The 13,131-nt window shown below is 35.6% G+C and overlaps 2 protein-coding genes across 10 annotated transcripts in view; both read right to left on the bottom strand.

Annotated features, from left to right (window-relative positions):
- LOC308197454 (uncharacterized protein) overlaps positions 1–1,002 on the bottom strand; it is a 557,403-nt gene extending 556,401 nt beyond the window's left edge. Inside the window, exon 1 of the mRNA XM_080597940.1 lies at positions 191–1,002. The gene's annotated coding sequence lies outside the window, so the exon portion shown is untranslated. The remainder of the gene's footprint in view (positions 1–190) is intronic.
- A 3,303-nt stretch (positions 1,003–4,305) lies between these two features.
- Positions 4,306–13,131, bottom strand: part of CCSER2 (coiled-coil serine rich protein 2) — a 72,694-nt gene continuing 63,868 nt past the window's right edge. For 8 of the 9 annotated variants that reach the window (XM_080597913.1, XM_080597918.1, XM_080597910.1 and 5 more), the window contains one exon: positions 4,306–6,357. In XM_080597913.1, coding sequence (XP_080454039.1) covers positions 5,536–6,357 — 822 coding nt within the window. In that variant the 3' untranslated portion in view covers positions 4,306–5,535. Of the gene's footprint in view, positions 6,358–10,046; positions 10,087–13,131 lie in introns of all 9 variants that reach the window. The other variant, XM_080597915.1, reaches the window with a different exon arrangement.

Here is a 13,131-nt window from a genome sequence, read left to right on the forward strand (position 1 = left end):
CACCAAATACTCTCTTCTCACATATAGTATTATGCTCAATGACAGTAAAGATGTGTCCCAGTGTGAGCAGAACATTGCTCTCAGTCTGAGCACAGCACTGCTGCAAGGCCTTTGTCTCTGGATGCGAGAGGGCAGGGACGAAAAAATGGGCCAGACCTGTGAATTACTGCTTTTTAGGAATACTACTTACATAGTCATTGCATCAGCTGTTTATCATCTGATGATCACTGATAGGATTAGACACCACTATAATAGTCTTGTCATCAATGAAGAGTGTACTTATCCAGCAGAAATGCGAAGCAGGAGGATCCGCAAAGATGTAGCTGGCTTTTTGGCTCTCTGATGAGGAAGGTACATAAAACATGTTTGAACTTGGAAGCTCTATCCAGGAGTTCCCCCCACCCCCAAAACCTCTAGAAGTTTTCAAAGATCTAGAAGCTCAAAATGAAACCTTAGGTTAAGGATTACAAGCATCTGTCTGCAGCACTTTTAAAAAGTTCTTTCTTCTAACTTCACATTTCTCCCTTTACCAATCCCCAAATTTTGACTGAAATTTCAAACTTTGATTTCCATCTACTGAAACATCTCAGATTGAATTAGTGAAACAAATGTCCTTTTCTTGCAAGGATAATAAACCATTCAGACTGTGGGCAAAATACTGATATACAACCAGGAACCCAATGTTTATATGTATGTACGCACTGTGTTTAGACTCCTACATCAAGCAACTTGCTCAAATTAATCTCTTGTGATAATAATTTTAACTAGTCAACACAAGAAAACTATGGAATAACCATCTGCTTTCCTCAACTGTGCATTAGAATTGAAATAACATACCTGTAAAAACTAACCACATCAGTCCTTGTTCATCTGGAAACAACAGATTAAGATGTTTAGCTTTTCTAAGTCTTTTTGGTTTTGAATGCTCTCATACTTAAAGTCAGAGGAAAAAAAACCTGCAACTCTGCTGGAAAAAAAACAATTCTATGAGAAAACATAAAACTGTAAGCGTAAGAACAATCTCTCTGACCCCCTCCCTCAACCCCTCTCTCTACAGTGCTATAATTTTGCAGTCAATGATGGAGTTAAAAAAAAAAAAATACATAAAGTGAACAGTCAGGAGAAATAGCTACTGATTAGAATTATGACTTTTATTTTTATTCACTAGAGCAACATTGAGGAAATAATTTTTACATACAGGTTTTAAATCAACTTTACAAGCAAATTCCAATATACAGTATTTACTCTGGTCTGGGTTTAAAAAAACAAAATCAACAAAGCAGATATAGTAAGGGTACCTCTTGTTTTAGCTAGTACTGAATTTAAGATTTCACTGACACTGGCATTATATTGTTTTTATTGTGGTGCTTTTACAGTTAAATAGGCAGTGAGCAGCTTTACCACAACAGTGACTGAATTTCCTCGATAGCATAGTTGGAAGATGACTATACTGAGGCCTACCACCAGAACCGTATTAAATCCACTCTGCTCAGAAAAAAGCCACTATAACAAGATAAGGAATAGCTATGGAAGCCCAATTCAAGGACAGAATTCCATTTGAATGGCAAGAAAATGTCCACATTAAGAGGATTATGTGCTGTGCAAAAACAGAAACACTTCCCCCCCTCCCCCCCCAACATGCAACCTACCCAAGTATGACAGTTCAGAATGTGCATATGGTTGTGACATGCAAACAAACCAAATCACGCAGACGGTATTCAGTTTTCTAGCATTGTTACAGCAAATGAGCATTTAGATCAAGGATGAAATTTTAGATCAAGGACAAAATAAATTTTACTGACCTATAATGCAGTCTAGTTGCTATGTCTAACTTCTAATCTCATAGCAGAGACTAAGGAGACCACCTTTTTTTCCAGAACTATATGAAAAATTCATTGTGGTTTTGGATTTTCAGGGCCTTTGTGATTATTTTTTTATTTGCACTTTCATTATTTTTTATTTGCACTTTTTCAAAAATATATGTTGAGACCATTATGGTTTAAGGGCTATGCTACTCCTAGGAAAGTTTTGCTATTGGCCTTGATTGGCAACATGAAGCACTAGCTTCAGGGAAGGTAATGATCTGGCTGCAGCAGAGTGAAATTCCACAGTAAAATTAAAGTCATTGCACAACAAAAATTCAGTACACTACATGAGTATTTTTAAACATGCTAGAGTGCATGGCAATGATGTGAAGGTGATGTGAAGATATCTTGGAAACAGCAACACTAGCAGGGAAATTAGTTTCAAACAAAAGCCACACAGCAGGAGGCATCTAGATTATTTTAGGCACAACTCCAAGCAATAAAGCTCATTTAAAGTGCAATTCTGTTTTTTTTTCTTGTGTTTATTCACTTGTTAAAACATGTAATTGCCTCTGTACACACATACTGAACAGTAGTTTAATACTTTTGTGAATATTGCACAAAAGAATAAGACATCAAAAATTGCAATAAACCAGTTTTAGAAATCTAAAAACAAAAATTGAAAGATATCAAATCCTTTGATTTATGCATTAAGGATAATCTGCACACATACTGATAATACATCTGCAACTTCCATAAAGTAGATAAATTACCTGAAAATACTTACTTAATCCCATTTGACAAGCTCTACACAACACCCTCTTCCCCTTTCCTCCCAACCCATCCTTCACTGAAGCAAGGCTCAAACTTCACTGCTACTCTTCCCAGTTGCCCATATGCTGACAGGCTTTGCTCGTACTCTGGACTTACTATACATGCAACAGAGCCTTCCCTGGATAAATCAGAAGAGCCAAAATACGCAGTTGTCTTTAAAGATATGCGAGATCAGCAGCTGAATACGAACAATTCAGACTAGTATCCGTCTCATCCGTTATCAAATCCTGATTTCTCCAGCTCAATCTACTAATCTGTCGGAACAAAATGGGGAAATGCAATATATTCACATCAAAGAATATAATCTAGTTATGCTCCTTTAACAGGGAAAACAGAGTATATTTTTGTTCTTCTGAAAAAAATACAAACCATCTTCTGTTTTATGAAAACACTGATCATCTCTTCGCTTCATTCCTTAATTTTCAGTAAAGGTGCAGATCGATGGATATCTATACTTTTAATTGTAAACCTTAAAAATTTTAACACTACTAAATCAGACTGGTGACAGTTTCAGAGTAAGAAGCAACAGAACTCATGGTGAAATATCTGTCAATAGCATTAAGTGAAAATAATCTTTTTAAACAAAATCATATACAACCAAAAATAAAATCAATTCTCTTCAAGGAAAGTAAACTTGAAAGAAAACAACCTTCCATGGAAGTCTATATGGACCAGAAAACGGATCAGGAATCTGATCGTTCCCTCTGCAGTTTTTAAGCTCTTGAGAAACACAGTTAGCTGCCAGAAGCTAATTTTGGGGAATATTTAAAAAAAAAAAGATTTTTATTTTGTTATCAAAAGCACGTGTTTACACTGAAGGCCATCTATTTCAATGCTTTGCAAGAAAAAGTAAATTTTCTGGAGAGTATATGTAACATCAGTCTTGACTTACAGTTAATATAAAGTCAAAATAAATACAACAGTTAACGTTCCTCTTGTTACTTCCTGGTTACATTCTCTTCACCCCAGCCCCCTCAATTAACAGAAAGTCCCACAGGTCTCTTATTTCAGATTCTTATCAGCAGTTCTGAAATAGAAACCCTCCCATCCCCTTTCCCCCTGAGCTTCTCATTTTTCTACTTCATTGTCAGTTAAAAGAATTGACAGCATGACAAATCCAAACCTTTCTTGAACATTAAGTACTGAGAAATTCAAGTCATATGATTTTATCCTTCACCCATTTGAATAAGGTATCCATCAGGATATCCCTAGTCAAAGGGCTTATATTAGAGAAACGGATTATGGAAAATATTCATGAAATGTCTATACCCATATGCTTTATTTTCTCAAAGAAAATACTGTAATATGTCAATGTCCTGTAGGCAAAGACTAGAACAAACTATTACTATATTTCATTTTTTTGTCATTATATGCTGTACAGAAACAGATTTTGAGTGAAAAAATTGTAACAGCCTTCAGCTGCTCACTTTAAAAATCAATTCAAGAGTAGAAAAAAATAGCAGTAACATCTAAGATTCAGTGATGGGAAAGAAGGGAAGAATAGGAGATGGGACATAACATTAGGTTTACAGAACTCTTCAATGGATATGCATATATTCAACTCACAGCTCATGTATTACGGTCCCAAAGTTGCACCACAATGGGTACTTTCCAGACCACTTTCAGGAAAAAAAAAAAAAAATACTTCTCCTAGAGAGCAGAAGAATGTTTTTTGTTGTTGTTGTTTTATTTCCCCAAAATGCTCCTTCCCAGTTATCATGCATTTCTTCAGAAATTACAAAAAAATTTACAAAAAACTCCCAAAACAAAATACACATCTCTGAAAAACTCTTAGAGTACCAGCTCTGGATTAGGACATAATAGGATTGCTCAAAGCAAGTAAGTGGGGTTAATTCACTATTATCATTATTTAAAAATAGTTGCTTTTTTAATACAAGTTTTATTATGTAAAATAGCTTCAAATCCTTACCCATATGGCAAAGTTTGTGCAAACATTTCAAGTCAGGTACTTCAGAGTCTTTCAATATTAAACAGAAATCAATAAATACAAGTAGTACAATAAGAGTTAAAATATATTAATTAAAATGCATGTTGTGCAACCTCAACATAGGTGTTATGGACCCCTTATTCCCAGAGGCTCCTTACTTACCAATTCATAAGAGCCTGTATAAGGTTTTGCACAAGTATCCCTAGCACTGCATTTCAACAATCTACCCAGTAACGTGTCTATTGAACACAATAAAAACATACCACAATATCTTAACAAATGATGATGTTTAAGAGAGAAGATCCGTTTCACCCTGTGAAATCTGCTTACTGTCTGTGAAGAGTGAAAATGAGATAAATAAAGAACAACTTCATATTACAGCAAAACAAAACAACACAAACCACCCAATCCGTCAGATTAAATAACATTAAATATGTCAGTCTTGAGATAATGATAAATACAAGGATTTTTGCATAGGCCTCTGGAATACAGAGTCAGAATTATGGCCAATAAAACATCCACTAATAAGTCTAATTTTCTACCACTCCAGCCTAACGAGTACTCAGAACCAAGAAGTTAAACCGAATAGTAATTTCATTAGCTAATTAATCAAGTTAACAGAGGTAAGAAATGATTTCTGCCTTCCTGGATACACAGTGCAGCACTCTGGTATTCATGGTCACTGGACTTCAGTACTTGATTAAGATCACTGTGCAATACAATCATTAATACAGAATTACAATATAATTTAACATTCAGGAACTGCTGCACTGCTCATAACATCATCTTCAGAACATAACAGAATGGCATATGCAAACACTAAAGGAAGATGCTCTTTTTGCTATTTACTGAGGATTTGTAGGCTGTAGATAAAGCAACCTCAATGGCAGTCGATATACAGGAAGTAATTTAACATGTGATATCATTCAATGAGATGTAGGTATGTTCTCAATGTGTCTTTGGTTTAGGGAGGCGGGAATACCGATTAGAGGGCAAACTGTCCCCAGAATGCAAAACGGTATTCGGTGTTTGCACATTTTCCTTTCTCTGTACTGGTGGCTTTGGGATGTTAGTCTTCAAACAGGTGTTTTGATGCTCTTGAGACACTGGTGTGGATTTCTGGCTGCTCGTTTGCTTAGATTTAACAAAGGACATAGTTGGTGGGCGAAGTTTGGACACTTTCTGACTCTGTTTACCCTTTAGGTCATCCGGACCAGATGTTGGCTGTAGCTGAGTCGAACTACTTGATGGTAGAAGCTCAGGTTCCTTGGAAGCAGCGGAATGATTTGCAGATCGTGCGAGTACGGCCGCTGTAGGAGGCACTAAAGCATTTGGGGGCTTTGCAATTCTTAAAGTCTTTGGCCGAGAAGCCTGGTATGTGAATGAGGGTTGACCTTTCACAGCTAACTCAGTCTGCACCTCTCTAGCATCATCTCGTGCAGAGGTCTGAAAACAAGAACGAGATGGTAATGTCCCTTCCTTATTACTAGCCACCTCTCCAGGGTCTTCAGTATTTTTATTTTTCACATTTTCTAAATACGATTTACTCTCATCTTTTATGTGTAATTGTATGTTCATTGAAGTGTTTACATCATTCAGGCTATTTGTAAGAGACACATTTGCAGCATTTTGATTCTCATGATTGCCATTTTCATGCACACCATATTTAGAATATTCACTGTGGGCCTCGATATGTGGCATTTTTACTAGTTTTCCCTGGGCGAGGTCTGTGGAACTGGGAAGGCTGCTGGAAGGCTGTAGTACTTGAGGCTGTTCAAGAGAGAAGAATGCAATAACACATTAGGCACAGAAAACTCCAGATAACATTCTGAACCCAAAGTATGCTGATTGGATGCTTGATAACAGCTGTATATCTTTTTTAAAATCAAAACTTCAACTTGATAAAACAGGGTGGTTCATGGGACATGTACAAACATGACTTGTAACTTAAGTGAAAAGTTAAACCATCACTGAAATACACAGCAACATAAAGACCAGAAAAAATGTATTAGCTTAAAGTAAGAAAATGAAGAAGGCTTGGTTGATGGCTTTGCCCTAGTCTGCAGTACACCCTAAGAACGACATGAATACTGATCAAATTCTGACTCAAGTTCTTAAACAAATGCAACAGCTAACAGACTGTATCCGTCTTTTAATTTCTATTCACTGCACACTCAAGTTAGCGGTCCCAAAACTTTCATCAGCGCTACACAGTGTACAGGCAGGAAAGGAGTTTAATGGACCACATGAATTTATGGCGCATTTTCCTCACCTAAACAAGGCGGGAAAATTGGATACAGGTATGCTGTAATTAGGTCACTGAACAGATGCAGGCAACCATTTTATCTTGAAGTGAATTCAAATGGACTGATAAAGAAATCATCTTCAACAAAACAGTACAAAGTACACGTGAAGCTAGAGATCATATACTACCACTCTAATAACCAAGGAGATAAAGATAACTTGATGTAGCCTTTACATTTTGCCAGAAGAGACATTCTAAAATCAGACGAGAATTGCCAAAACCTCTTCTGGGTCATTTCTACATTTTCTTTGCTCTTCCCTCTAAAAAGACCTAAAAGATTAATGTGTGTACAAACACATCTTGGACCTTAAACTTGTACACAGATCTTGGAAGAATAATTTTAAAAAAAATCAGTAATGCATGGCAAACCCCCAAACCTATTAAACTTTAAACTATACTTTTAAGCAAGTTTCATGTTTGAATTATTTTCCGATTTTCTTTATAAAGAAAAGACACTCAACTACACCAAGCTAGTCTTATCCCTAAAGTTTTCTGAAACTACTTGAATCCTTACTAAGCGATAGATTGTATGGACATAGTAGACAGGTTTATAACATGTTTACTAGTGAAATACAGTCTGTGAAAAATCAGTAATGTTTGTCTTTAGGGATCATGTCACTTCAGTCACCCTCTTGAATTATCCTCAACTTGTAAATGGGAAAGCCAACTATAGTCTTTTTAGCTATTAGAATTAGCAGAGAATGTAATGATAATTGTGCATGCCAAAGTCGTTTCTAGGAAGAGAAAGTATCTCAATATTTTTTAGATTTTCATCTTTCACCCAGCAGGATTACTGCAGAAAACCAAATCCTCAAAGTTCATCATCAAGAGAAAAGTTTAATAGTAATGAGAGAAATACCAATCTAATTCAGATTTACTGGAGTGTTTTCCATTTAGTATAACCAGTTCTACCTGTAAGCAAAGGCAACTTATCTAAGTTGGACCAGTGATATCAGCAAGTGATAGACAAGTAAGTGCAAATATGTTGAGCAGTCTGAATACAAATTGTTTTGGAAAGAACGAAAAAGATTTTTAAAAAGTGTCAGATGAATATCAAAACAATACTCCAGAAGTAATGCATTTTTCCTTACTTAGCCAAAACTACCTTATTTTTGTGAGTGCTGTCAGCTGAAGAACTATAATAATCCTACAGAAGGGAAGCAATAAACACAAGAAGTAGTTCTATATTTTAAGAGTTACAGCTTAAAAAAAGAATCCTGACATTTTTGTAATTTCAGTGTTCATGTAATGGTTTACAGAAATCATTATCCTTCCATCTTAGGAGCTGACAGACAAATGTTAGCCATAATGATTCATTGTTTTGAGACCATACTTGCAAAAACAGAACTGCTAAAAATGAGAGCAGAAACCAAAGCAATACATACCTGATTACTGTATAAATACTTAAATAACTCAGATTTTCTAATCCTAATGAAGGCAAAAATTAGTAAATTTATAGCAAGCAGTATTGTGTCAAATCCAAATATATAAAAATAATTGTCAAATAAAAATTTTCCCCTCACCTAGAAAAAGTTTCTAAACACCAGACTTAAAAAAAAAACCCAGATAATTATTTTATCTGACTCTATAAATCCTAACTTTATATCAAATAATGCTGGTTATACTGATCAGCAAAATGAAAAATTTAAGTTATAGAAAAAATTAAACTTCTACAGGAAGTTAACAGAAAAATGAAATACACCAAAGAAACAAGGTTTCCGTAGCGACATTTCAAGTTTTGATAAAAGAGCAGGTGATTTTTGAGCTTTTCCATTTTGACAATTTTGCATTTAATGCTTTACATAGAAAAATAGCCAATTATGTACTTTCCTCGTTATCTTTCATAACCTAAAAGGGTCTAAGCAGCATAATTTTCATAAAGTTAGCAATTCAAAAGTAGAAAACAGCTACATGCACAGAATTATGAGGAGGGCAATACAGCTATGGTATCATCTTTCGCTAAGTTCTTTTAACTACTATACTGTTTCCTAATACTGAGTTTCTATTTAGTTTAAGTCCATCCAGTTTGCTACACATTACCATTCAAGATTACAGTGAAAGCAGAAACACTTCCAAAATATGCAAGTAAATGTTTACAAGGTGTTCAACACCGAAGAATGCATTATGTTCATCCACAGGTTACATCTTTGCCTTATACCGAAATTTTCTTTTTTATCAGGGAGTCTTAAATTATGACTAGGTAGTAATGAAAGCACCAGCAGAAGGATAAGCACTTGGTGAAATCCACCATAAGAAGGAGAGGGGAATAGAAAGAAGCATTCCACCTTCTAAGGATATTTTATTTCATGGAAGTCTTAAAGAAGTTTGTCATCTGCCTTGCTCTAAATACTCTTTAGATAATATTTCAGGGAAGTACAGACCATGACTTGGTGTAGACTGCCATTCTAAGAGTGTTTATTGGACAAAAATAGAAGTAAACTATTCAGGGAGACAAAAACACCTGCATTCCTTTGTGATACTCCTGAAATCTGATGTTAAACTCTAAAACATTTCTAGTACCATGCAACTGATGAAAATTAATTCTCCCCAAAATGAAAGTACATTAAACAAATGCTTTGTGCACGCATTCCTTTTTTGCAAGACAAGGGACCAGTCTTTTCTGTAACGGCAAGAGCTTTAAAGACTTGGATATACTGATGCATCAAGAAGACTAAATTACAGTTCCTACCGCATTAGGCTAAGATTCTTTTGTTTCTCTCATCATCCAGAGAAAAATGACAACATATCTGCAAAGAAGTTTACCATTAACACTCAGTATTGAACCACTGAGATAGTTTTCCAACAAAAAGCCAATAAAGATACAAATATGTTATACTGATAAAGTAGTTGTATCAGTGTGCCCATGACAGTCATAGTCATTGCAGTATCCCTACTGTAAAATTCCCTTCAGTTTTGCTTTGGTTATTCTACATCTCTAATCTGAATACCCATCTCAACTCCCCATACAATAACTCTGCAGAATGAAATATAGACATTTTCTCCCTGTGGTATTTTGAGGAATGAAGGAAGCGAAGCAATGGGAAATCAGAACTGCATGCACATCTCCAATAGACATGCATCATGCACAGGGCAAAAAAACAACAGTGAAAATGCATGAGGAGGAGATGGGAAGAAATCTGAAGTTGTACTGTACCACGCTTTATCACAGAAGTAATGGACTAACTTCTCAACTCCTTGCCAATGGCATAATGGGAAAGCAGAGACAAGAAAAAGACAAGGACAATGATGTCAGAGGACCAAGACAAAACATTTAGCAATTGCCATGACAGAACTGCAACTTTTCATCATTTAAATTGCAATTAGCACATCCCCCTCTTGTTTTTAATCCATCTTCAAGAAACAAAAGATAGCAGTAGTGTTTAAGTAACGCAGTATGAACAATATTTATAGCAAGACTTGCATGGAACACCTTTGTTCTTAAAACTTGAAGTCTTTAGCACATTTCATCTCTTACACTTCAAATACCATTAAGAATAGTAACTAGAATTTGTGTATGATTAAAAATGTATACATCAAAAGTGTCTGCATCCACATACATACACGTTAGATATCTAACAATGAATAGCAACATCGTAAGATAAACTGTATTACATATTTTGACCTTGTTGCCTTTACCCATCTTCCTTGCAACTCACTCAGGAGCCTGAAGAGACTCCAAACTATCAGTTTCTTCTTTTTGGAAAGGGGTAGGGAGCAAGGAAGATGACAAACCTTCTTGCCCCATAAGTTTTTCAGTTTCTGATCAATCTGACATCCCTTATCTCACTGCCATGGCACAGGATAAGCTATCATTTCACAGCCCTTCATTTGAAGATGTAGCCTTGCTGGAAGGCTACACTGGAAAGCTGTCATTTTCTACCTCTGGCGAACATCCAAGATTTTGCACCTTAAATCTGCAGCATTTGTCAATACTTTCATTTTGGATATTTTTTTCCCGTTCTCTCCCAGCTAGCTGTATTATACCTGTATTATAAAATCATGAGATAGTATTCTAGCATGTTATATCACCTCAAACTACAATACAAAACAAGCCTAATATTTTGTTATTGGGCTTGGTTTTTTTTTTTTTTTTTTTCCTTCTCCAAACCATCATTCCCCCTTGTATAGGGTAGTAAAATAATTAGTAATATGGCACAGCATGGACTTTTTTTCTGTGTAGTCTGGATATAAAAACAACTTTCTACAAGAAAAATATTGTCTTAAAGAAAAATTACTTGAAATTATGTATAGCTATATCAAGGCAGGTATTTCATCCATAAACTCAGATATATGTGCAACAAACAAAATTATGACCACACATAAAATTGAGTTTTGTTTGGAAACACAGCTAATACAAGAAATATTTCGACTGTAGTCCAAGCTGCACACTAATCTCTCACAGCACAAATACGTATATATAAAGGACAATAATATAATCATTCCAGGACATTTTTAATAATTTGTCACTCTTCACATGAGGGTCATAGAACTTCCAAGGCAATTTTCTGAGGCAAATTTGTCCTCCTAACATTAACACTTTGCACACCATACCAAGAACCTGAATTGGTCAATGAAGTCTTAGATTAATCACAGAAACACGACAATGTTAAGCAATATACCTTGGTTTAAAAAAAAAAAAAAAGGCATGAAAAAGTGAAGCACGCACCTGATTTATAATCAACATGCATACAGCAGCTTTCTTGTTGGTGATAAAAAGCTACATATCACCTGCTAGAATTAGATTACCTTTATTTGTAATGCTTTAATACAGAAGCTCTAAATTTCCTCACAAAGTACATAGTAAACAGATGTAAACTGCAATTCTTGAGGTGAGCAACAAAACAGCTTTCATCTGTTTCTGTATGGAGAAGTACATGGGGTTAGGCATCTACAGAAACTGGTATAATATTTTAACGGTTTGTAGTCAATTCATTGAAAATCTGTATTCTACATGCTGCATTTCTAGAGCTGCATCATTAAAGCTCCAGAATACAAACACAAAAGTTTCTAAATACAAAAGTTTCAAGCGGTACTGAAGAAAATTTGCTATGTCATCAAATTATATCCTACCACCAAGAAAAAAAAAAAAAAAAGGAACAGCATAAGAGCTGGAGTTCAACACAAATTATATGAATAAAAACATAAAATAATAATAATAAAAATCAATGTAAGAATGAAATTGTATTATTGGGAAAATGTTTATGAAATATAAAATGCTGAATTGTTTCTCAGGCTGTTGAAACAACATGAAGTATTACAAAAATAGTTCTCATTAAAATTACAAAACACGGTATCCAATTCCAAAGCACAATAACAAAGTGTTATGGCAGGTTCTTAGGACAACTTAAGCAGTAGGCATGATAACCCTGTCACTGGTGCTAACAGAACTGTATACAGTACAGTACTATAATATTACACAGCAGGCAAATATTACCTGCCCTGTGTATACTGTACTTTTATGGCTGCTGTAAACAAATAAATATGAACAGTTTAGAGAATTATACCCTTAATCTACTGTGTTTGCAAGTGTTCTATGTATCCATCACCTAACAACAACATACCAAAGAAACCTACATCATTCACAAGTGCAGATGCTATTTTAGGTTTGGAATCCTGAATTTCTCAGACTCAGAGTGGTTGGGGTTGGCAGGGACCTCTGGAGACCATCTGGGCCAAACCCCTGCTCAGGGCCTCCCAAAGCAGGGTGCCCAGCACCATGCCCAGGTGGCTTTTGAAGATCCCTAAAGAGGAGTCTTCCACCTCTCTGGGCAGCCCGTGGCAGCGCTCCATCATCTGTGCAGTAAGGAAATGCTCCCTGATGTTGAAACAGAACATCTTATGTTCCAGTTCATGCAGACTTTAGGCAGAATTTACAGAAGAAATTTTACAGAAGAATTTTACAGAAGAAAAAAAGAAGAATTTACAGATGCCTGAATTCCAGCATCTCCAGACAAAAAAAAAAAATGGCCAAACAGCACTGAGATTCCTTTGTGGTCCCAACAACTTCTCTATATTATTGCAAAACAACACTAATTTGACTGTAAGCTTTTCCTGTTCTTAGTGGTGACACCCAGCTCACCACTTGCCTCAAAATCCCACCTTCGGCATTCCCTACCAACTCAAAAGGCAGGAGACCTAAAACCACAAAACCAAGGGAAGAGGTAGTGTAGGGACAGAAGGATGCTAATGATAATTCTAGTAGTATGCTACTTTATGGGACCCTGCTCTAAAAAAAAAAA

Source organism: Anser brachyrhynchus (genome assembly GCF_964034855.1).
Source record: "Anser brachyrhynchus genome assembly, chromosome: 6".
Classification (NCBI taxonomy): Eukaryota; Metazoa; Chordata; class Aves; order Anseriformes; family Anatidae; genus Anser; species Anser brachyrhynchus.